This window comes from Brassica napus, chromosome A5 (assembly GCF_020379485.1).
Source record: "Brassica napus cultivar Da-Ae chromosome A5, Da-Ae, whole genome shotgun sequence".
NCBI lineage: Eukaryota > Viridiplantae > Streptophyta > Magnoliopsida > Brassicales > Brassicaceae > Brassica > Brassica napus.
Genome location: NC_063438.1, coordinates 20,842,850 through 20,867,550, shown reverse-complemented (window position 1 = coordinate 20,867,550; position 24,701 = coordinate 20,842,850). Strand labels below are relative to the sequence as shown.

The window sequence follows — 24,701 nt, the reverse complement described above, 5'->3', positions numbered from 1 at the left end:
TTTCTTATTCACAAAACAAACTCCCACATTACCTTATTCATAAAACAAACTCTCACATTACCTTATTCATAAAACAAACTACACAAAATCGAAAATACATCAATCGGATTCATCGACATTCTCGTCATCACTAGAAATGTCTTCATTTTCATTAAACTCGTCTTCAACAGCTTCGTCTGTGGCATCATCGGTAAGATCTTCGTACTCGTGATTATGCGGATCAATGAGAAGGATCGGATGTCATCTATTTCTTGTTCAGGTTTCTCGACTTCATTTATCTGTTCTTCTTGCAATGGTGGTTCTTCTCCACTGATGATTCGTCCTCGAGGTGTTACTTTGATCACTGCTAACCAATTTATACCTGAATCTCTCATCCGAGGGTATGGAAGGAAGCTAACTTGGTCTGCTTGTGAAGCTAAGATGAAAGGCTCGAATTTGTTGTACCGTCGTCCACCGTTGACATCAACTACACCGAATTTGTTAGACCGAACACCTCTGTTGACGACGGGGTCGAACCATTCACATTTCAAGAGGACGCATTTCAGCTTCAGTATCCCTGGAAATCCGACTTCAATAATCTCCGTGTGTCACTTACAAAGTTGGTGGATTCAAAATTAATTAGGTGCAAAAAAAAACGTGTGTCACTTACAAAGTTTGTGGATTCAAAATTTCCTCGCTAAATCCACGTAAATAGTTTCCTCGTAAATAAGACGCGAAGTTTACGTCCACTTTACGAGGAACGTACGTGAAACATGATATCATCGTTATTTCCTCGTAAATGACACGTCACATTACATCGACTTTACGACGAACGGTTTTTGTCGTTAGTTTACGAGGAAATAACGATGATACCGTTATTCACGTAAAATCCTCGTAAAGTTGACGTAAACTTACGAGGTTTTTTTTTCCTCGTTAATATTCCTCGTTAAGCTTGAGTTTTCTTGTAGTGTGTGTGTTATGACTTCAACACTATTGAGCTGAGTCAGCTGGTGAGAAGGGTCCCGTTCTTTGATTCCAAAATTTCTCTGTAGCCATGCACTGGAGTGGAGTGAACGCGTACAAGCCGGAGATTAGTGTATACTTGGAGTATTGTGGGTGCGCAGAGAGAGAGAGATAGAGAGGACATTTGAGTCTCTAGGAGAAGAGGGTAGGACAGTGATGTATCATATGTTTGACTCACAGGACAGATGTTTATAGCTATGGAATGTAAGTTCTTGAGATGATTGGTGCAAGGAACAAAGAAAGCGCTCATCTCTGCCTCTAACACAAGTTCATCAAGGAACAAACGGTTTGAGAAGCCTCGCAGGCAGTGTGTGTTGCCTAGCTACCTTGAAGTGGGACTGGAGCAGAAATCATTAACTGCAGTAGCAAGGACACGAGATAATCTAAACTATTTTTGGAGTTTTCTGTTTTTGCATTTTCTTGGTGTAATGAATAATGACTTGTGAAGTTGAGGTATTCCTTTACGAGAATGTGTGTTGGGTTTTTCGTGCTGTATAAATTTTGATATATGGAAGACTTTTATGTTTGCTATGATTTACCGCTTTTTAAATTACTCTAACCGTGTTTTTTCTTTAGTTATAAAGGACTGAATGAAAAAAGACATGACCATCAAGTATATTATTCTTGAAGTTTAGAATCTGCTCATATCAAACAAACGGGAGTTTCTTACTAAGACATGTTCTTCTTGCTGGTTCACATTATCTCAAAATCATTAGCTTCCTATCAATTGTGCAACCTACACTACCAAATATCTCACTAAAGAGAAATGTTGTGAGAACGAAATAACGAAAAACTACAAGTCAAACTTTCAAATTTATTACTCATTGCATATATTTCCTATATGTATTTTACCAATTTTAAAACAAATATTTTGAATTTTTCCCAAAAAGAATATGGTAGTTAGGAGTACTAATCACTAAACATTTAAAACCATATAAAATGTTCAACGCAGAGCAAACAAAAAAAAAATAATAACAATGTGATCAGTGAGGAGTTAATCCTAATTTCTGACCAAATAATTATAGTTTTCCTGATTTTAAGGGTGCCATCAATGATATAGTAAACTATTTATTTATTGTGTTCTTGAGTATATGAAAAAAGTTATAGTTGCTTATAAATCTATAAAAATTATTATTTGCAAGACTGCAGATATCATAAGCATTATCCCCAGATATAATGAGATGATTGGTAAAATTTATATAAATATTTTATATTAGTAAACCATATACGTACAATCTATACTACTAAACTAGAATCATGATTTTGACCTAACCTTAGTCCACTATGTGATGTTATCAAATTTGAGCCTAAATAGTTAATGGAAATTTGTGGCTTGTGGTTTGTACCACTGAAACAAATAATCATATACAGTGCGATTAAACTAAAAAACAGTTAAGATATCTTCATGGTTACATTTTTTTTTATAACGATAGAGATCCCAAAGGTTTTCTAGACCCAAAAATTAATCCCGCAAGACCCATAGAAATCTCGGTTTTCTTGCAACTTAAAGCGTCTATGGGTGGACCAATGCTATTCGAACCCATGGCGGAAACACCCAGGCGACTTGGTTAAAAAAAACAAATTGTTACCTCCAGTATATCATATATACCAAAGATTTTCCCATCTTTTTTTTATAATGTTATATCAAATAAGTTTGTGTAAAGATCAATTTAGGTTAGCACATCACCAATCCATTTGAGGGAGCTTTATAGTATTTCCAATAATTTATTCTATTTTTTCCGAAATAAAATATCTTATAATATGATATGGTTATACTCCAATGATATTCTAACTTAGAATAAACAATAGAACAATAAACAAAAAAAACTCTATTTATATATAGAGTAAACTCATTTTCTATTCTATTATAAAGTAGAATTAGAAATGTTCTTACAAACTTTAGAAAATTAGTAATTTTCTTCTCGGTATTACAGCTCCAATAATTTATCAAATCATTCTTATCGGTCACCAAAATTTAAATATTTAAATATTCAAATTAAATACACATTTAATATATACATATATTTATATATAATAAGGTTATTTGCCTATTCTTCAAATAATAATTTGATATTAACGCAGACGATGTATAAAAAAAAATATGATACATAAATAATAAAAAATTAGAAAATATTAAATATATAATATTTGAACTTTTACGAAATAGTTAGACATGATTACTAACAGATTAATAGAAACTTTAATTATGTTTGCATCTAATATATATATAAATATAAATTAATGATATTTCAAGAAAAAGTTATTTCAGAAATAAATTAATTATATAACACAAAAATAAAAATAATTTATTGAAAAAATTGATGTTCTAAATAATTATATTAAACATCTAAATATATATATATAACATTTCGTTCCCTCGACCATATAATTGTAAAAAATAATACATTCTCAGTGTAAACAAAAAAAAAATGGACTTGCGTCCTTCGTAAATATTCTCCATTTCAGCAGCCATAAAATAAAATGACAAGTAACGTCGGTCAGTCTATGTAATGTAGTGGTGATCATGGTTTGTAGAAAGTGGAATAGAGGTAACAATTAATTTGCTCATATATATACATACATTAGGCTTGTGGCTTTCATATTATGAGGCCAGCCATAAACGATACCAATAAGGATTGCTAGGATACACGTACATTATTAGGAGTATTAATCTAGTCGGCCACTCGGTTTTTCCCCCTCGTAAACTATCATCATATATTTTCATTGAAGTAACTGCTAGCCGACCATTAATGAATAGCAACCAAAATCTTCGGCCATTTGTTGTCCTCTTCCTTTCTTTTTCATATCGTATTACGTTCTTGTCTAGCCAAATTTCTATAATGAAAAGCATAATCATAAATATGTCCATTTAAAATTCTAGTTTTATATAATTGTAGTATATCAACTGAACTGGTTCGTTCCCTCGACCATAAAAAATATAATCATATCGATAAGATATCAATACTATCACTTGTCTACCGGTTTCTCTAAGTTTTGTGCCCCTAAATTCTTGATAAATATATAAATGTATAAAGCACAAGTAGGGGTGTCAAAATGGATAAACCAATCCAAACAATCCATATCCAAATGGTTTTAAACTTACATGAGTTATGGTTTTAACCAATCCATTTGACAAATGGATTGGGTCAATCCATATATTTAAGTTAATGAGTTAATGGTTTAAATGGTTAACACATGAACAATAATTTTATAGCTTAAATGGTTACTAAGTAAAAACATTATTTTGGGTTTAAAACAAAAAGAATACTTAGACTTTTGATAAATACAATTATATGGTTTTGGTGTTAGAAACAATTTTATTATTTTAGCAGGGAGATAATTTTGTGATTTTAGTGAAAAACTATTTTTAACATTTTGGCGGAAAAATAAGCTTTTCTGTTTCAGCGAAAATATAATTTACGGTTTTGGCGAGAAAACACAGTATAACGGTTTTGGCTGGAAAATAAAATATTGCAGTTTTGGCGGGAAAACACGATTTTGCGGTTTTTGTGGGAAACTAAATTTTACAATTTTGGCGGAAAACTCAATTTACAATTTTGGCAGTAAATTCAATTTTATGTTTTCACGAGAAAACACGATTTTGTAGTTTTGGCGAGAAAATATTTTTTTTTGCAATTGTGACGGAAACACACAATTTTTGCCGGGAAAACTCAATTTTACGGTTTTGGCGAGAAAACACAATTTTCCAGTTTTGACGGGAAAATCGATTTTGCAGTTTTGGCGAGAAAACTCAATTTTACGGTTTTGGCGGAAAAAATCAATCTTGCAGTTTTGGCGGAAAAAATCAATTTTTCCGTTTTGGCAAGAAAATTGATTTTGCAGTTTTGGCAGGAAAACTCAATTTTACGGTTTTGGCGAAAAAACTCAATTTTACGGTTTTGACGGAAAACTCGAGTTTACGGTTTTGGTGGAAAACTTAATTTTACGGTTTGGGGGAAAACACGACTTTGCCGTTTTGGCGGAAAATTTTGATTTTACGATTTTTGCGGAAAACACGACTTTGCGGTTTGGCGGGAAAACTTGATTTTACGGTTTTGGTGGGAAAGCACGACTTTGCAGTTTTCGCAGGAAATTTAATTTGATAGTTTTGGCGGAGAACTCAATTTTACGGGTTTGGTGAAAAAACTCGTTTTTACGATTTTCGCGGAAAAATATGACTTTGCGGTTTTGGCAGATACAATTTTCTCGTTTTGATGAGAAAACAAGACTTTTCGGTTTTGGGAGGAAACCATGATTATGTTGTTTCTCTGGGAAAAAGAGATTTAGCGTTTTGATGGGGAAAAAATCCAATTTAGAGTTTTGGTGAAAATTTTGATTTTATGATTTTGGCAAAATTTATGATTAATTTGGCTTATTAAAAAGTCAACATATAATAGTTTTATATATATGAAAATTGGGTGTTAACAAATTCATATATATATATATTTGTATATGTGAATAATTGGGTTATATTTACTTTATTAAATTTTAGTTATATATATATATATATATGAAAATAAATTAAATTTGTTGTATTAAAATTGGTTTAGAAATTTGGTTTGGTTATTTTTTGTTTATATATTTGATTTGAGTTTTGTTTGTTATAAAAAAATTTTGGTTTGGTTATGGATAAAGTTATCCATTACAATCCAAACCATTTTTACCCAATCCATTTAGTCCATTAACCCATTTAATTCATTAGTCCATTTGTACTCAATTATTCTATCCATTAAGATCCATGGTTTGGATTGGTTTGGGTTGATCTATTAACTTTTGCCCATTTTGACACCTCTAAGCACAAGAATATCTGATGTTAGGACCAAGTCTAAGTATAGATGATACAATTAATGATGGACATTCACTATATTAACATGGTGTGTAAAGTAGGTTAGGTTTATTTTTTATTTTCATTTAGAGTACATACTCATCTACATAATTTTATATCCTGATAACTTGCAGTGACAGTTGGCCTCAATGGAACTTGTAACATAGTCTTTTATATAGGTTCCAATAATTTGCATTCCAATCACTGTTTACCTCTTTACTGTAATTTATAGTCTGGTTTTGATGTTCATATATATGATCCAATACTTTGCATTCCTATAACTTTGACCACTTTGATGTAATTTATTCATCAGTTGCCAATCTCACAATTATTATTGTTTTTTTTTATATTTCAAGTGGATAACTATATATAATATCTAGTATATCTATTTCAAGAAATTTTTTGTTTGTTGTATTTGATATTTTTGTTTTGTTATTAGCAAATCAATAAATAAAACTGTGAACCCGGAATTATATTCAAGCATGTAATTTTTTTTCCTCAAAAATTATTCGCAGATAAGTTAGCAACAGTACTATACTAATCTTTAAGAAGCTTTGATGATTTTAGATCTCAAAATTTAAATATATACATTTATTTTAGCACGCAAGTTACAAGTTTTTAGTTTAAAATTTGCATGGCACAATATGGAAAGTATGCACATAAATCTTTATTTATTTTATGAGAGGTTATAAATATAACATAATATAATTTATCTGCACATGGTCCTCGTAAGAAACTAGAGGGTTACTAACTTACTATACTATTGTAAACGAGTAAATTTGAATAAGATATAAACTTTGACCATCAAATAAAAGTATTATTCATACACATTAATACATATATTTTTGAAAGCACTCTCATACATATGCATGAGACGTCAAAACAAGAAAAGTAGATTTATGTATTTAAGTAGATGATATCTGAAAAGTTTGCACATATATACGTTAATGCAAGTTTTTTGCATCACAAACAACATAATATAATCACCAAACTGGAAACAAATAAAATTTAAATATGTTATTATCATAAAATCTGCTCCATAATATTACACCTAATATGTAGTAAAATTGTTGACTGTAGAAATGTTAATCATTAAAAAGGATTTTTTTCTCTATCAATATCATTATTCAAAAGGTTGCACAATCTCTATATAAACGAACATTAACAACAGAGGCTAACAACATCCACAATCAACAAAAAAATTACCTCAAATTATATAACTAATCATCTCTTCAAACCAAAAAAAAGAGAGAAAAAAATGGGAAGCAAAAGAGTGAACATAATATTCATTTCAATGATGGTAGTGATGGTAACGGGGAACTTTGTGGTTCAGACACAAGCTCAAGACACTCTCTCTTTTAGAACTTGTTATCCAAGTTGTATTGATGGTTGTGCCGTTGAGAAGCAGTTACCAAAATTACTTTTGTGTCCATTCACTTGTCTCCTTACTTGTCTTGCTCCTCCAACATCAAATATTCCTTCTCCTCCTTCTCAAATGTTTTTGGCGAGGGAAATCGATCATATTGATTACTTTTGTAAGCTTGGTTGTGCTACTAATCATTGTGCTTCCCTTTCTTCTCTCAAAAATCCGAGTAAGTTTTTTCTTTCTTTCTATTATATGAAAAGATTTTATTAACTGATAATGATATATAGAAATATACTTAGTATCTTATTTGTTGTCAAAACATAAGATCTACTATTATGGATTTTAGTTGAAAATTATCTAATTGATGGTTTATTATTGTTGTTTGTGGAATGATCAGATGTAGACAAAGTTGCGGACTGTGTGGATTCATGCTCAGACAAGTGCTCCAACAAGAACTAAAAGCAATAATATATGTTCTTGTTTTGATAAAAAATCCCATGTCCAAATATCAAAAGATACGAACTACTATCATTAATATCTTTCATGATTGAAATCCCATTTCCAAATATCACTACAATATTCAATCCAAATAAATACTTATTTCATGATTGAAATTATTTGTGTTACAAGCATATCATTAGTTGAAACGGTCGACCCAAGAAAAATAAAATGGTAGAAGAGAGGAAGTTTACTATTATTGTAACAATATTGTATAATTGTAATATATCATGCATAACGGATTTGCTTTGTTTCCTCTACGGTAAGCAATAGAATCATATCAATCAAGATAACAATATATATATTATTAGCATATGGTATAATATTATATGATTTGATAAACGAATAAGTATAGTGTAACTTGGATTTATGATTTGATCAAGCAACCAATCTTGGTCTTATATGTAACTCGGTTTTTAAGAATTCAAAATACGTATAAAAGTAGACTTTACAACTTGTAAATACAAAATGTGATGTGATACTTGAACTTCCACTTTAGAGGTCACTGTTAAATGTGGTAATTGAATGTTACATACATAGGTCACCATTTGTTGTATTTGTTCGAAGGTGGCTGATTGGAAAGTTGTGCGTAGTTTCTCATGATAGTTTTGATTGATGATAAATCATGTATAATTCATTTGTTAGGCACTTTTTTTTTATGACCTCTGTTTTGTATTGGGAGGATGAGCTGAAGGGAACTACATCTCAGATCGTTGCATAACCAAGTAACTTGTTCTTCTGGGATGATATCAAGATTGTTCTTGTACCAAGTAATTCATGAGTCTGAAAAGCAACCAAAGTATATACTTTGAGTTTGGTAATACTTATTGTTTTATAATGTGAGGTTAACATTTCATGATGACGATTAATACTTCTTAAAGAAGAGATTCTTTGATGAGATAAATGTTAAATGTGGTTATTGTTAAAAATTTACGTCTCCATGATGCTTTTGATTATGTGCTACAATGCTCTGTTTTGATGAGCTCTGGTTTTTATTCTGTAAAGGTCACACAAAGTTTGTAATGTAACGTGAGTTTTGTTTTACAACATGAATTTTTCCATATTAACATGTTTAGTGTTTACTTTAAAATAATTAATCTATAAAATTAGATGATAGTAATAATATATTAGGGAATGTGATATTGAATGGTATATCTTATAATTAATCTAGTAAAATATGGGTCTTTAAAGTGTAAGAGTGTGAGAAGGGCTATTGCAGTGATACATTAGCATAATGATAATTTTACTAATAACTTGTTTTTTTTATACGTTAACTAGGGTCGGCCCGCCCTACGGGCGGGATATTAGTTAATTTGATATTCACTAAATGCTCGAGTTGAAATTTGTTTTAAGATTCAAGAATTTGGTTATCTGTTATGTCTTACTTATTAGTATGCGGTGGTATAGTTGTTTTTCGATTATTCTTGCTTTGGTATTGTATCAAATTAACTAATTGTCCAATTCATAATTATAGATGTACAAATGTGGATTTGTGATAAAGTTTGATGACAATACTGTTTTTTTTTTAATTCTTATTCATAGTAGAATGTGCATGTGTCAGAAAGAGGCATATAACAACCTTTATGTTTTTGTGTATGGATTTTAAATATATATTATTTTGTATAATGCATACTTGCTCTACAACATTTGCTTGTAGACTAAAAAAATTGTTTTTTATATTTTTAAAGGAGCAAATATTTAGTCTAGAATATAACATGGACATATATATTGACTATATATAGAAGTTGGGTGTTATTTTAAAATGACATATGTATAGAGATTTTTCAACCATTACTTCACTGGCACAAAACATTTATAACTGTAAATACCTTCTTTTAAAAGCAAAACTAATAAAAGCGTGTACAACAAATGTATTTTGATATATATTATATGCATCAAGTTATAAATGTTGGAAACATTGCAAAACTGTTTGGAGCAAAATTTTTAACTTCACGATCTTCATCTTGACGTCAGTTCAGTGTCGGTCCTGGCCACAAGCAGAAGAAGCATGGGCTTCCAGCTGACATGATAATAAGTATTTTTGCGGCAATATATTTACAAAAAGTGACTTTAACCTAGTGGTTCTAAGAGAAACTACCAGTGCTAGAGGTGCTGGGTTCGATTACCCTTAACTGCATTTATTTATTTTGGTCCTAAATATAAAATGGAACACGTGTCACTCCCAGAACACACAAATTGATGAGGTGGCTTCACGGGAGAGAGGCGAACATTTCTTTATATATATACTAGGGTCGGCCCGCCCTACGGACGGGATGAAAATTTAAAAACAATTTAAATAGTTAGAATAAATTTTTAATATAAATTTGTATCATATAAAAATATACATATTAGTTAAATATTGTACATGTTAATGTATTTGAATACTAAATAGACTATGAAGCTACCAATATTTGTTTTGATTGGGAATATTTGCTTGCTTTGATTATTGTTGAATGAACTATGTAAATTAAATTGGTTGGTAAGCTGTTAGTACAAAACTATATGTCATGTCTTGGGATTTTTGCTCCTATAACATCTTTCTTTTGAGGTTGGGACGTTCATCGGGTTTAGTTGTATGTGGTTATTGTTTTGATTAAGTTATTTAAAGTAGTTTTCTTTTCATGGTTATATACATGCAGGTTTCCTTTTTCTTTATTTGGCCAAATATTGGAAATTATAAATATACCCTACCACTAAAAATATTTCTATGTATATACATAATTTTAAAAAAAATTATTATTCAATGTTTATTCCACTTTGATTAGGACAATAAGTTGAATATATCTTAGACCACAAATCATAAATATTCTCAGTCTTATACATTTTGTTTTTCAAGTTATTGTTACTTTTATTTCCTTTTATACATTTCTTCTAATATTTATGTATGCATCCATAATATTTTTTTAAAAGGAGTTTTCATTAACTAATGTATTTATTGTAGTTTTAAATATATTATAGTTTTCGTGCACTTGATTAAAATATTTTGGCGTTGGTGGTATTTGAAGTGGTTGAGAATCTGAATAGATATTTACTTTCATAAATTTTTTGGTGTATGTTTAAAAATAAAAATTTATAAAGGCTTTTAAATCATATGAATATAATTATATAATATTCAACACACTACTGTTGACTGTTTATATACTTAAAATTCTAACGTAGGTAATTGCAATTTTGTTGAACTCATAGATTCGTTGCTAATTTATAAATTATCACAGGATGAGGTATATAGGGTAAAGATTGCTTTGATGATAATATAACGTCCATATCGTAACGTGTTTTTTTTTATGTACTATGTATTAAGAAATAATTAACACATTCAACAATATTAAAGAGTAAAAAACCCTGTCAATTGTTCATAGAATAAGCCAAAAGTTAAACTCAAGTCCAGCCAAAGAAATAAAATCCAGTACCGATAAGCTCAAGTGATGCGTCGCATTTCGCAGAAGAGAGACACGTGTCAGTCTGTCAGAGAGTGACTTTCCACGTGGATAGCTTAGGAGAAAGGCAAATATATATTTTAAATTTGTTTCTTAATCTATAAGGTATGAAAGTTGCATTCATGTTTGGTTAGAACTTGTATCTCATATGAGTCTTTTGTGTGTGGTATAATTGCAGATTTGCATAAGGGACATTTGTTATTTGTTAAAGAAGTTCAAATAATTTGTTTTTATTTATTTTGATCTTTGAAATAATATTCTAAGACCATGGTTAACATATATTTTGCTAAGTTATGAAACAAACTTCATTATCTGCTTGTAGTAGTAACATGTGCTATACTGTTTTTAAGGTCGTAACGATAAAATATAATTGTTTCTCATATACTTCTATAAATTGTCAAACATCAAAAGCTGGTTATTCCAACTCGGATAGTGATTTTTTTGATAGGTTTCTAACAATTGGTCTCTTTTTTTCTATCCAAATTTATCTATAATTGATTGATCGCCGCATGCTAACTCTGTTGTCGGACAACATCTCGGTATTTCAGTCACATATTCTGCTTAAACGAAATAAACAAAAATAAATAATTTTAGATTCTCATTAACTGGCATACACAAAGCCATGAATAACCAAAACGAAATTTGTTTGTAAAACAACTGATTTTTCAGTTTTAAAATTTGAAACATCAAAACCAAGTGAAATTTGTTTTAGATTTTGCTTAAAATGATCTTAGCAAACAAAACAACACAACCGAAGCTAAGAGTCATTATTACATAAATACAATATTAACTAAAGCATATTATATTTTTAGAAAATATACCTTAACATTATTTCCAACTTGAATGGGTTTAATAATTCGTTTCAGTTTTTCTATTAAACCAACAAAACAAAAAACCAATTAAACCAGTAAACCAAAGATAATCAAACCAAAGCATAAGTCGGATAAACCATCCCTCCAGATTTTTTTTTTCAAAATGCAAGAAGTATGTATATCGAGTTTTAATTACCTGACGAACAACGGCAGAAGAAACATCAGCAAAGCTGAGATCAGGAAAAGGCATAGCACAACAATAAATCTCCCTTAAACATATCCCAAAGATGCAAACATCACATCTTCTATTGTATGGCTTACCATCAAGAACCTAACCACACAAGTGTAAGCATTACAGATTTTGAAACCATAATAAGAAGAAAGCTTTAATGTTAAAAGAATGATGTTTGTGTGTTACCTCCGTAGCCTGTGTATCCGAGAGTACCAGTTTCTCTAGTCATATCCTTTGGTAGATCTATCCTTTGGATTATGAGATTCAACTCTAGCCACTCCAAAATCAAAAGCATGTACTCTGTTTTCATATCTCCATAAACAATTCTATATGAATGCAAATAAATTAGCATGCAAAAGATCAATCACAAAGATTCCTTTCTTTCTTTTAGATTAATGAAGAATAAAAAAGAGTTATGTTTTGTAAATTTACACACATGAGAAATTGAGAGCAAGCTGGACAACAGTTCTAACCAGTTATGGATCAAGAGTGAAAAGAGAGTTTTGTTTTGGGAATCTTCAAGTGCCTTCCAGTGCCATGAGTTGTTCATATACAGAACCTAAGGAGCTCAGTCGTATTAAATTAAGATTCTATGTACCTTCGACGAACTCTGCAAGTATGGTGAAGCGCTATGGATGAATCTGAATGTTTGAAGTGGTGGTGGGAAGAAAGAAAAGGGAAGATGAGGAGGACATCCTTTTCATAAATCAGGAGAGGCCTGTCTGCAAATTCGAGAGAAAAAACCGAAACTTAAGCCATAGTTCACAGAATTAGTTTACTGGTTAGTTTAGAACGAACGATAGGATGATTCTGAAAGTAGGAAAGGCTTACCTTTTTATAGCTGAACATTCACCGCCTTGCAAAATAAGAACTCGGATTGAATACAGATCGTGGGTGATAGATTAATGGAGGGTTTTAATAGATTCGGTAACTGTTATCCTTTTGCACTATGAGGAAGAAGATGAAAGATCGCTTGCAAAAACCAAATCCTCGTGAGCTCTGGACAGGCGAAGAAGAAGATGGGGCCAACCCTAAATGAAAACACGTCGTTTCATTTAGGTGGAGATAAATAAACGGGCTGTACTATAATAAGTTAACACAAAGCCCATATATAACATAAGCCCCACACGATTACATACGTTTAATGAAACGCAGCGGATCGATTTTTTGCCACGTGTCGCACTCTGAAGAAACGATTTGATGACGTGTCTTGCCCTGGAGAGAGACCAACAATTTTTTATATATATAGATATTCTTAAATATGCTCATCAAATAATGTTTAATGGATAAATATGTGTTCGAGACCTAGATAAAGACATTAAATATTCATTATTCTGTTCCGAACGTAAATTATTCAAATTTAAAATATTGTTAACTGAATGTGAAATGATAGTGTGACACCCGTCACCTCCGATCTGGAGAACAGCGTGCCACCAACAATATCTCATAGCATAATAACTCATATACACGACTCCACTCACCCTAAGCCCAAATAAAAATCCGAAATAAAGCCCAGTAGCACCAATCCATCCAAATATCATATACTCGTCAGTCTCACCTGCATGGGGGCAAATGAGGGGTGAGTAACAGGTGAGTTACCCAGTGAGGTATGGGGATACTAAACCCGAAGTCCATGGACCCGGACAGAGCACTCCGAATAAATATAATTTAATCCTAACACGTTGCAAGACACGGTACCTAAAGTACCCAGAGATCAAACAATGGTCCTAGCGAGGTGCACACTCGCTGCCCACTAACAGGCCAAAAACACCACCGAATATGTGCTCGGTAACACACGCCCGTAAACGATTTATCGACCTCTGAAGCCTTGGCACAACAGGTCGACTAAGCTGTGCCGCAGCATACACCACACCCAATGTACTGGTCTCCAGCCGACACACAGAATTACGTCTCCATGGTCAGCTAACACCCAAATCACCTCAATATACTATATACATATATATTATCAATTATCAATGAACAAGCACTGTTGAACCATCTAACAATCCTAGTTCCAGTTTAAGCAAAGAACCTAAAAACTAAACAAGCAATGACATACTCGATTTCACACAGACGGAAACACATTAGAAATAAATTATACTTATTCGAGGTCCTAAGCCGTGTAAGAGAAACTCGAGAAAAGACCCTCACCTTAACAAATATTGGATATAGCTCATGAAAAGCTCGGGAACGATCTCGCCTAACATCACTTTAAAAGATTCCTTCATAATCATGGTGTCGAGCAAAACGTGTTCCATAAATCTTTGTACGCCTTATTTTAAATGATGGGCAAGTAACTCCAGGTTGGCATAAGATTCACTACACCTAAACACATGCAAAGACACGTTTAAGGTTTGTGGTATATACGTTACTTGTGCCACAAGTAACAAAGGAGGCAACACTTAGCTAGATAACGGTTGATGACGGTGGCTGATACGATCTCCGGCTATCACGACTCTCCGGTGACATGACTGCCTCCTCCAATGGCTTGCGACTAACAACAGTGTGGATCTGATCGGTGCGGTGGTGGTGAGACGGTGGCTCCGTCTTTGTGCGCCTCATCCTCACGTCATATATACATCTCTCGAGTTCGGTGCGAGACAACAACACGTGAGACGTTTGACCAGTGATGACGAGGCTCTCTCTCTGACATGGCGTGATGGCTCCAAGACAACGGGAAGAGCCGGTGGTGGTATCGCGGTGCATCAGATTTTTGGAGGTGAACAATGGTTTAATTGGAGGTGTGCGGCTAGGTTTCGTCAAAGATGGAGATGTATACGACTTATATATCTCTTTGGTTTATTTCAAATGGTTTGGTTTAGAGAATAATTAACCAAACAAATTTCTAAATCTGGTTTAGAGAAACCGGGTCGTTACAGATAGATCCAAAAGAAATCAGAAAAAAATATAATCTAACGAATTTAAAATATTATTAACAAATCTAATCTGAAAATATATAAAATTTTAATGGCGCTTACAAAGATGAATTCAGAATTTGAGAAACCCGATCCAAGCGTTCATGTGTAGGTGTTGAGATGTCAACCATAAAATATTGAAACGATAGTAAAATGAACACATTTTTGTTTGAAAATAGCACACACAATAAATATAAAAAAATTATATAATACCATAAATTAAAAGTTAAAAGAGAATATTCTATAATTTTGATTTATATTTAGTAATTACAGTTTAAAATTATTATTTAGGAAGCAGAATTAGCCTAATTTGTCATTTTATCCTTCCATTTTTCTCTTTTTGTCAGCTTTCGATTTTTCTCTATGTACATGATTTTGTCATAACTTTTGTTTTGCTATCTAAGAAATCCGCACAAAAGTATATTGCTATTTTCGTAATTTTAAGAATCATGAGGGATCACAATCATTACTTTTTCTACCATGAGACGCCGTTCTACAGCAATTGCGTTTTGATTAAAAACTCAAACGGGAAAAGTGTGAATTGCGTTTGAAGCGGCGGAGAGCGATGTGGGGAGATCTTTTTTCTTTTTCTTTCTCGAACCTCTCATTCTCTCTTTCATCTTACGTAACCCTAGCGAACTCGGAGAATCTCTGCTAGATCTATCCCGATTCCAACTTGAAATCGAACGCAAGCGGTGGGATTCTTACTAGATAGGTAGAGAGTAATGGATTTGGATCAATGGATTTCGAAGGTTAAAGACGGTCAGCATCTCTCCGAGGACGAGCTCCAGCTTCTCTGCGAATACGTACGCCCTTCTTCTTGCTTTATCTGTATCTTGGTGGTAGACGACTTTGAATCTGGTCATTGTATTAGTTTGGTTATTAGATTTTGGGGTTTTTTTTTCATCTGTAGTGTCCACGGAAATGATTCAATAGACTTTCTCCTTAGTCAGAGATTGATTATAGAGTTCCAAGATAAGGTGTTTCTGTTGCTTGCAGGTGAAAGAAATTCTGATTGAGGAGTCGAACGTTCAGCCTGTCAACAGTCCAGTCACCGTCTGTGGTGACATCCATGGCCAGTTTCATGATCTCATGAAGCTTTTCCAGACCGGGGGTCATGTTCCCGACACCAACTACATATTTATGGTACCAAGTTTTTATTTTTTAATCCGGTGTCTCTGGTATTTACACATTTGATATGAATTTAATCATGATCTGGCGGTGGGGTTTTCGCAGGGGGACTTTGTGGATAGAGGTTACAACAGCCTTGAAGTCTTCACTATTCTTCTGCTTCTTAAAGCTAGGTGAAGTCTTCGTGCTTTTCCTTGTGCTTAATACATTGAGCTTGTCAACTATTAATCTTTCTTTGAAAGAGATAGACCCTATAATACTGTACTCGAAATTGGTTCAGTTGAGGAAGTGACTGCTTCTCCAGCATCTCATATTTCTCTGTTGTTAGATTTTGGACAGATACAACGCAATTAGTTTACTTGAGAATGCTAAGTGGTGTTAAATTCGATTGCTATTTTTAAGTGTGTCTTCTCCTTCTTTGGGGCATGATATTGTATCTTTGTTTCTTTTGTATTGTAATGTGTAGACATCCAGCCAATATTACACTTCTGCGTGGAAATCATGAAAGTAGGCAGCTAACTCAGGTATCTAATATACTGTTCCGCTAATATCTATTTTTGTTTTCTTCACGCATTTTCTAGGAGGATAGTAATTTTGTTTATCTTCTCGCCCTCGTTTTTATAGCAGGTTTTTGAAAATTCCTGATTTTGTACAACCCCATGTCAGATGTAGGCATGGATGTTAAGCTAAGATGCATTTTATGTGAATCGAGTACTGGCAATCTAATTTTAGAAGGTGTTTTATATAATGCCAGACTTCTTTTAATGATGTGTAGTCTCCTTAGATTGTCTTCCCTACATTGTTGTATCTTATAGTTGGTACAATTACAAGCTTACATGGTTATAAGTCGTAAAGTTGGTGTTTTACACGTAGACAGTAACAAGAGTTGGATTAAGTATTGTTATTGTAGATCTTGGAATTTCTTTTGAAACACAGAACCAATCAATTGATAAACCGAAATATCCACAGTAGAAATGAGTGATGGGGGTCTGTTTACTTTTATCTAGCGCTTTTTTTTGTATTGCTTCCAAGTGAATATATATGATTCTGGTTTTACTTTCGTAGTATTTTTTTCTACTTTCGTATGTCATTTATAGAATTAAGGTTCTCATCCAGTTTTATGTTTTTCAGGTTTATGGTTTCTATGACGAATGTCAAAGGAAGTATGGTAACGCAAATGCGTGGCGGTATTGCACAGATGTTTTTGACTATCTTACCCTATCAGCTATTATAGACGGCACAGTAAGTAAATTCTTCAGCAACTTGGCATTGTCAACGAAAATGCATACGTTTGCTGTATCCTATAGCTACAAATAATATTTTCTTTGTCTAGGTTCTATGTGTTCATGGCGGCCTTTCCCCGGATGTCCGAACAATTGATCAGGTTAAACTCTGCTTTTATTGCTTTTGGCTTTCACCCGTCAAGTGTGTTTCTTGCTCATCATGTTATTAAGCTCATCAACTCACTTTAGATCTTATTATGGGCTCTAGATAAGACTAGTCGATCGAAATTGTGAGATTCCCCATGAAGGGCCCTTTTGCGATCTTATGTGGAGCGATCCTGAAGACATTGAAACATGGGCCGTTAGTCCACGTGGAGCTGGCTGGCTTTTCGGATCGAGGGTTACTACTGAGGTATGTTCTCCTTCTTCAGTAGTAATAGCAACACTGTAAATGATAAACCCGTGTCTGATATTTGGTGTTGGCTTCTTGTACAGTTTAACCATATCAACAAGCTTGATCTAGTATGCCGTGCACACCAGCTGGTACAAGAAGGTCTTAAGTACATGTTCCAAGATAAAGGCCTTGTAACTGTGAGTGTACTACTTCTTATGACTAACATGTATACGCTGGATTATTGGAAATATCACTCTGCCTAATGATGTGTTTTTTTGGTCTTCTGCTTCTTGGTGTGAAGGTATGGTCTGCACCTAATTACTGCTACCGCTGTGGCAATGTCGCTTCTATATTGAGTTTCGATGACAACATGGTGAGCCATCTCTTCAAGCCTTTCCTATTGAATAGTCTAGTCTTCTTTAGTCATGCATAGTATATTTACCACCCCCTCTCTCAACAAGAGGGAATTCTGTGACTTAAGTGATATCACTTATTAATTTCCATATTAGGCTCTCTACCATAGCAAACACATTCTCTAGGTAATAACTGCGTTATATTGGTTCATAATTGTGCATGGTTTAATGAATGAAATCCGTGGAAATGCTTTGTTTTTAACAGGAAAAATCAGTGAAGTACTTCACAGAGACAGAAGAGAACAATCAAATGAGAGGGCCAAGGACTGGAGTTCCATATTTCCTATGAAGATTGAGCCTCCTTGCATTGCTGTGATGATGATGATGATGAAGCCATTGCTACCATAGGCAATATGTTCAGTCTCAGAAGGTGTTATTATGTAGATATATAATATTATCTACTAATGGGTTTCATTTACTTCCATTATTTATGTCCTCTACGTGACATTTTTCCTTGTGAAATTCAAAAAGGTACTTACAGTTTGTAGTAGTTTTGAGTCTACTCGTCATTCTCTCTACTTCTTTGTTTTTGTTTACCCACAATCTTTTCTTCTGTATTTGTTCACTTACAATGTTTCCTCTACTCTTTTGTTGTTGTTAAAATGACATTAATTCTAAAATAATTCCTATATGAATTCAGATATTGCAGGCTTGCATATATTTTGTGATTACAAAAAGAAACACACTGAGAAGTGGGAAGCTGTTGTGGTGTTTGTTGTTGCGCGCCTGGTCATCGAATAAATCGTAAATAGTTAGTCAAACGGTTACTGTTTGGTCATTCTTTATAGTTTTGTATATGACTAAAAAGCTAATAAAAAGAGGAGGGTTGATCAACCTCCTTGGTAAGAGATGGTAACAAGAAGAGAGTGATATATAGAGAGACAATGAGCTCATCATTATCATCTCCGGTGCTTGAACTAGCCCGGCCTTTTCTCCGAGGTGAGCTAGAGAAGATCAACCCCAAACTCCCCTCGTTGATCGCCGTCCTCAAAAGCGTCGGCGCCGGCGAGTGTTGGCACAAACACGGCAGCTTCCTACATCACTTGGTCGATGTCTACAAGATCCTCAAGCTATGGAAAGCTCCTGAACCCGTCTGCCTATGTGGTCTGTTCCACTCTGCTTACTCCAACTCCTACGTCAACTTAGCCATCTTCGATCCCTCCACCGGACGTGACGTCGTCCGTGGACATGTTGGTGAGGCTGCAGAGTCGCTGGTCCATCTCTTCTGCGTTATACCGAGACAAACTCTGATCCACGACGACGTTCTCTTCAAGTACTCCGACCTCGAGCTCGTCGAGCATCTTGAACTCTCTGAGGTTTCGTTGAGGAACGCCAAGGAGAAAGGTGTTTTCGATGGAGATGAGGCGTGGAGGAAGAAGCTGAACGGTTTGGTGCCTGAGAACGGCGTCGTTGTGAAGCATATCAAGACGGGTGAAGAGATTCTTGTTTCGAGGAGAGTAGTTGGTGTCTTCTTGCTGATAACGATGGCGGACTTTAGCGACCAGTTTTTCGGGTTCCAAGACGAGCTGTTCTGTAACCATGACGGGAGACTCGAGTTTAGAGGCAACAACGTGACGGCGTTATGGCCTGGGAATGGGAAACCTGGGCTGTGGATGAACTCGAACTCGAGGATGGGTGCTATCTATAGTTTGATAGTGAGAGAAGAGGAGATTTTGATGGAGCAGAGGAAAAGAGGTTATGGTTCTGAGTTTGTGGTGAGGAAGGAGAGAGATGAAGATATTGAGCTTGTGGTGCCTCCAGTCTTCAGCTTCTGCACCAAGGTATATATGATTTAGAATCCCAAACTGGTGTTCTTCTTTGATCTAGTTTAGCTAAACTAGCTCTGTTTCATCAGTTCATGTCATGATCATCGTACGCTTCTTTAGTTGATCATAAAAGAAAGGGTAGACTCAGAGTTATCAGTTACTTTCAAAAATTAAACTGAGCTAGTGTCTTCATATACACATATATACAAATGATACATGTATCTAGTTAGGTAAGTGGTTACATGTCTAGATCATTGTGTTGTTCTTCCTTATCTAGTTAGCTAAGTTGGTTGTGTTTCATGTCATAATCATCGTGTTGCTGTGTTTTTAATTTTTATCTTCATTAGTTTAGTAGCTTTCATGAAACTGATCATAAATAAAGAGAAAGAAAGAAAGATGAATAGTACATGCTATCAAGAATGAAAGTGAGTTTAAAAAAAAAAAAGTTAGCATCACATATATCCAGGTTATACATGTATTTAATTAGCTAATCATTTTCATGTGTAGATCATGATGCTTTCATTGATTGTATGATACAATTTGTATCTCTCCTTTGGTTAATGTGCTTTCACAAAATAACACTATAAGTGCCTCTTGGTACTTATTTACGAACTTTCATGGAAGAACATATAGATAGACTCGGTAGGTTTCAGTTGTTATCAATAATAAATTAGTTGAGCTTTATAAGAGTTTTATTGATAAGCTGTGCACATGTTATGGAACAGGTACTAGATGCAAAAGAGCAGATAGAAGCAAGGGACATGTACTGGGAAGCTGTGAGCAGCGACGCGAGCAAAGAAGGGTACTTGGAGAGAGCAGAGAAGATGTTGTTGGGGTGTATTGAGAAAAACCCATTTGTGGGAGAGCCACATGTGTTGTTGAGTCAAGTGTATTTGGGAAAGAAGAGATTTGTAGAAGCAGAAAGAGAAGCAGAGAGAGGGCTTGTCCTGCTGTTGCAATGGGGAAGTCCTTGGGACAAGAGGATGTCATGGGAAGGTTGGATTGCTTGGGTTAGAGTTCTTCTCATGAAGTCGCATGATCAGTCTTGGCCTGATGTTTCTTGGGGGATCTTGAACTTGGGTCTTGTCCGCTAAGATTACAATTTGTACGTGCTTGCTTATGCTTACCAAAACAAGGTTTAATAAAATCAGTCGGTGCATCTAGATCAAATCTTCTTGCCTTATGGTATATGTCATTAATTCATGCAATTATGAAGATTGATCATATTTAATACTTCCCACAATGTTCAACACATGTGAAAGTATGGGAATTGGACGATAGAGAGAGAACTCAAATGGGAACCAAAAGATTCCAACACAAGAAACTATACGGCAAAATGATTAACACAGAGTCTAGAAACATCTTGAAAGTAGAGAATGTTCGAGATGTAGAGAAGCAATGTCAGGACACAGGAGTACATATTGGGCTGATTAAGTCCCATAACATTGAAATTCATCTCTGAAGCTGCTTATCCCGCATCCTGGCCAACACGACGATATATGTAAGTGACCAAGGCCGAAACGTCCTGATGTCATCGGTTACAACTTACAACACCACTCGTAACCGATGGTATGTTTGGTTATGCACATATTTGGTTTGCTTAACTAACTGAACGACTAAAACTGCAACGTTTATGTAGTACATATACTTTCACATGGGCACCAGTAAAATGAAATCACTTGCATGTGTTCCTCTTTATTATTGAACCAGATGAAATTAAATGGTCCGTCCTTACCGGAATTGGATGAGACCGGGGAATGAACGGTCCAGAACCGGTTTAAGTTTAATAACCGAATTTGGATTAAAAAAAGAAAAACGAAGCTACAAAACCCTTGAAAGGCAACAAAACCCAAAAGAGGATCTCGCCCCCAAAATCACAAGAGAAAACCCTTAACACACTTCTTCCTCCTCTCTCTCTCTCTCTCTACTCTCGCCGTTAGGGATTCTCGGCGATGGCGGATCTTTTCCCACCTCTCGTGACGGCTCAAATCGACGACAAGCCTAAAGTCGACGAGAAAGTCGATTACTCGAATCTCCCTTGCCCTGTTCCCTACGATGAACTCCACCGTGAAGCTTACAGTTCAGTACATCATTATCCACTTCTTCTCGATCTAGATTTTTTTTTCTTCTTTTTAAAAATATCTCAATCCGTGTGGGTGATCTGATCTGTGTTGTTTGGAATGAAGCAATCTAGAAGATGAGTGTGGCTTTAGTGCATTGGATCATTGACTTAGAGATTTAGCTTCTGTGTTGTCTAGTGTGATTGAGATAGGCCTGAGCGTTTGAGTACACATTCAGATTCTGATCGGGTTCAGATTCTGATCGGGTTAGGTTAATGACACCTTTGTTAATGATTCTCAAATAGTCAAAAATGAGATTGTAGCTAATGTTTGTGAAACTGTTTTATTCAGCTCTTTCAAAGTGTTTGTTTGGGGTCAAATCTTATTCACATGATCCTGAATGGCTCTCGTAATGGTTACTTCCTGTGTTGTGAAGCATTTAAGTTTAGCTTTCCCGTTGTTTTGTTTCATTACTCTTTGCAGTATCTTTAAAGACAGAGAATTTCGAGGGTTTTCGCTTCGACTTTACCAAGGGGCTCAATCAAAAGTTTGCTCTCTGCCACAGGTAGAAAGATTGTGTTTTTACAGTTATTGGTGAAAAAATTTTTTTTTTTTTGCGCTTCTCTCATTAAGCTTGTGTAACGATTTTTTTAAACAGTGTAATGATGGGGCCAATGGAAGTTCCTTCTCAGTCACCTGACACTACGATCAAAATTCCAACTGCCCACTATGAGTTTGGTGCCAATTATGCGGACCCAAAGGTATGCTAGTCGTTTTGTTCTGTATACTTGTGGCTATCAAGAAGATATGAAAAAAAAATGACAAAAGAAAGATATGCAGCTGATGCTTGTTGGAAGGGTTATGACTGATGGTAGAACTAGTGCAAGAGTGAGAGCTGATTTAACTGATAAGTTGATGATGAAGGCGAATGCTCAGGTAAGTGCTCTAACCGGAGAATTTGTTTTTGTTCTCTGAAATCTTGTATTTAACATCTTTGTTTACACTCTTTTCCAGATAACGAATGAGCCTCATATGTCGAGTGCAATGTTTCACTTTGATTACATGGTGAGGAATTTCCCCAGCTTTACACTCATCCTTGTGATGCACCTTTGCTAGCTTTTGGTTCGTCTGAAGTTTTTCTTGTCTCATGTTTTTGTAGGGATCAGACTACAGAGCCCAACTTCAATTTGGGAACAGTGCTCTAATTGGAGCAAACTATATTCAGGTAAAGTGGACTATTGTACCTTAGCAAAGTCATATAGTTAAGGAAAGGGCTAGCCATATTTGAATTTATTCAGCTAGCTGTAAAGCAGTGATGAGATATGAACTATAAATCGTTCTAATCAACATTCTGTGGTCATGACTCATGGTTAGTTTTATGGCGATAAGAAAAGTTGTCTTTCATGTTTAATAAGTCTTTCGAGTTTAGAACTGTGATAGTAAAACTTTTTGGTACGGTGAATGTGCGAGGTGCTACTTGTTTTTGTTTAGTGTTTCATTGTACTCAATTGTATTTTTCATGAAATATTGGACAGAGTGTGACACCACGTCTATCATTGGGTGGGGAAGTTTTCTGGGCTGGTGGGCCTCGGAAGTCGGGTATAGGTTACGCTGCAAGATACGAAACTGATAAGATGGTAATTCCTCTTCTCATTCGTTTCAAGAACAACAATACACTAACCGTTTGTGTCCTTATCATACTAAGAACGTTTTCTTTACCAACAGGTCGCCTCTGGGCAAGTTGCAAGCACTGGTCTTCTTCTTATGAACTATGTTCAGAAGGTTTCCGACAAGGTAAATGCACTTCTTATCACTGAGCACATCATAAACCCTACAGAGATAGAGCTAAAACATGACACCTTCTTCTCATGATCAGGTCTCACTTGCCACTGATTTCATGTACAACGTTTTTTCAAGAGAAGCTGTAGCTAGTGTAGGGTATGACTACATGCTCAGACAGGTAAAGTCGCCATTTTTTTTCCTGGATTGTAATGGAGTTGAAAAACGAGGTATAGATTGCTTGATAATCTATGTGTGTTTGTATCAGGCTCGTGTGCGGGGAAAGATAGATTCAAACGGTGTAGCATCCGCTCTTCTGGAAGAAAGATTGAGTATGGGACTCAATTTTCTTATATCTGCAGAGGTACACAGTTGTCCTTGTTCTTTGCACTGAGATTGAATGGAAAGATTCTCATTTCCTAACTGTTGATTGGTTTCTGTTTAACCCAGCTTGACCATAAGAAGAAGGACTACAAGTTCGGATTCGGTTTAACAGTCGGCTAAGAAGCATAATGAGGCACGCAATAAAGCCCTGACAGCGCAGATTGCATCCGCTGTTGTGCGGGCGATTCGGTTCAATTTCATTATATTCTCTCCCTTCAAGATTTCAGTTTAGGCTTTTTTTCGTTGGGAAGTTGAACAAAAAAAAAACAAAAGGAAATGTTGTGATGTTTATTTACGGTTTAGGTTTTCTCTCCGAGAATATTCAATCAAAGGAGTTTTTACTTTCTTGCCTGAGGTCTCGTATACTACTTACCGAGAGGTATATTCATTTCCTTTCTATTAAAGAATAAATCAGTTTTGACTTTTGACCCAAAATAAAATCAGTTAGATATTGTAAAAATGGC

General features: G+C 34.6%; 4 protein-coding genes and 1 long non-coding RNA gene across 8 annotated transcripts; 4 read left to right on the top strand and 1 right to left on the bottom strand.

The window, feature by feature from the left end:
- Positions 1–7,085: 7,085 nt before the first annotated feature.
- On the top strand, positions 7,086–7,652 carry LOC106428865 (thionin-like protein 2). The gene is made up of 2 exons (XM_013869610.3): positions 7,086–7,419; positions 7,591–7,652. Exons 1-2 carry the CDS (start codon positions 7,086–7,088, stop codon positions 7,650–7,652), a joined length of 396 nt encoding a protein of 131 aa, XP_013725064.2.
- Positions 7,653–11,441: 3,789 nt separating this feature from the next.
- LOC111200600 lies at positions 11,442–13,350 on the bottom strand. 4 transcript variants are annotated; one of them, XR_007339452.1, is made up of 5 exons: positions 13,004–13,349; positions 12,359–12,894; positions 12,137–12,271; positions 11,950–11,999; positions 11,442–11,685 (listed from the first exon to the last, which is right to left on the bottom strand). It is a non-coding gene; the product is annotated as an uncharacterized LOC111200600 (long non-coding RNA). The 4 variants fall into 4 exon arrangements; XR_007339450.1 differs by lacking the exon at positions 11,950–11,999 and having other exon boundaries at positions 12,359–12,498; positions 12,771–12,894; positions 13,004–13,343; XR_007339451.1 differs by having other exon boundaries at positions 11,950–12,271; positions 13,004–13,350.
- A 2,285-nt stretch (positions 13,351–15,635) lies between these two features.
- On the top strand, positions 15,636–18,904 carry LOC125608849 (phytochrome-associated serine/threonine-protein phosphatase 3). The gene is made up of 10 exons (XM_048779380.1): positions 15,636–15,893; positions 16,087–16,233; positions 16,324–16,391; positions 16,685–16,742; positions 17,350–17,460; positions 17,552–17,602; positions 17,710–17,853; positions 17,937–18,032; positions 18,137–18,208; positions 18,454–18,904. The coding sequence occupies exons 1-10, from the start codon at positions 15,813–15,815 to the stop codon at positions 18,535–18,537; spliced, it is 912 nt and encodes a 303-aa protein (XP_048635337.1). The 5' UTR covers positions 15,636–15,812; the 3' UTR covers positions 18,538–18,904.
- A 190-nt stretch (positions 18,905–19,094) lies between these two features.
- LOC125608846 lies at positions 19,095–21,173 on the top strand. Its single transcript, XM_048779377.1, has 2 exons — positions 19,095–20,029; positions 20,740–21,173. Exons 1-2 carry the CDS (start codon positions 19,133–19,135, stop codon positions 21,106–21,108), a joined length of 1,266 nt encoding a protein of 421 aa, XP_048635334.1. The 5' UTR covers positions 19,095–19,132; the 3' UTR covers positions 21,109–21,173.
- A 690-nt stretch (positions 21,174–21,863) lies between these two features.
- Positions 21,864–24,582, top strand: LOC125608847 (mitochondrial import receptor subunit TOM40-1-like). The gene is made up of 11 exons (XM_048779378.1): positions 21,864–22,093; positions 22,558–22,639; positions 22,733–22,835; positions 22,915–23,010; positions 23,089–23,139; positions 23,234–23,299; positions 23,610–23,711; positions 23,800–23,868; positions 23,951–24,034; positions 24,122–24,217; positions 24,304–24,582. The coding sequence occupies exons 1-11, from the start codon at positions 21,967–21,969 to the stop codon at positions 24,355–24,357; spliced, it is 930 nt and encodes a 309-aa protein (XP_048635335.1). The 5' UTR covers positions 21,864–21,966; the 3' UTR covers positions 24,358–24,582.
- The last annotated feature ends 119 nt before the right edge of the window (positions 24,583–24,701 follow it).

Coding starts and splice junctions, on each gene's coding strand:
- LOC106428865 (XM_013869610.3), top strand. CDS start 7,086: ATGGGAAGCAAAAGAGTGAACATAATATTCATTTCAATGATGGTAGTG. Junction 7,420..7,590: donor TTCTTCTCTCAAAAATCCGA/GTAAGTTTTTTC, acceptor TGGAATGATCAG/ATGTAGACAAAGTTGCGGAC.
- LOC125608849 (XM_048779380.1), top strand. CDS start 15,813: ATGGATTTGGATCAATGGATTTCGAAGGTTAAAGACGGTCAGCATCTC. Junction 17,854..17,936: donor GATCGAGGGTTACTACTGAG/GTATGTTCTCCT, acceptor CTTCTTGTACAG/TTTAACCATATCAACAAGCT. Junction 18,033..18,136: donor AAGATAAAGGCCTTGTAACT/GTGAGTGTACTA, acceptor CTTGGTGTGAAG/GTATGGTCTGCACCTAATTA.
- LOC125608847 (XM_048779378.1), top strand. CDS start 21,967: ATGGCGGATCTTTTCCCACCTCTCGTGACGGCTCAAATCGACGACAAG. Junction 22,094..22,557: donor ACTCCACCGTGAAGCTTACA/GTTCAGTACATC, acceptor TACTCTTTGCAG/TATCTTTAAAGACAGAGAAT. Junction 23,140..23,233: donor TGTTTCACTTTGATTACATG/GTGAGGAATTTC, acceptor ATGTTTTTGTAG/GGATCAGACTACAGAGCCCA.
- LOC125608846 (XM_048779377.1), top strand. CDS start 19,133: ATGAGCTCATCATTATCATCTCCGGTGCTTGAACTAGCCCGGCCTTTT. Junction 20,030..20,739: donor TCTTCAGCTTCTGCACCAAG/GTATATATGATT, acceptor GTTATGGAACAG/GTACTAGATGCAAAAGAGCA.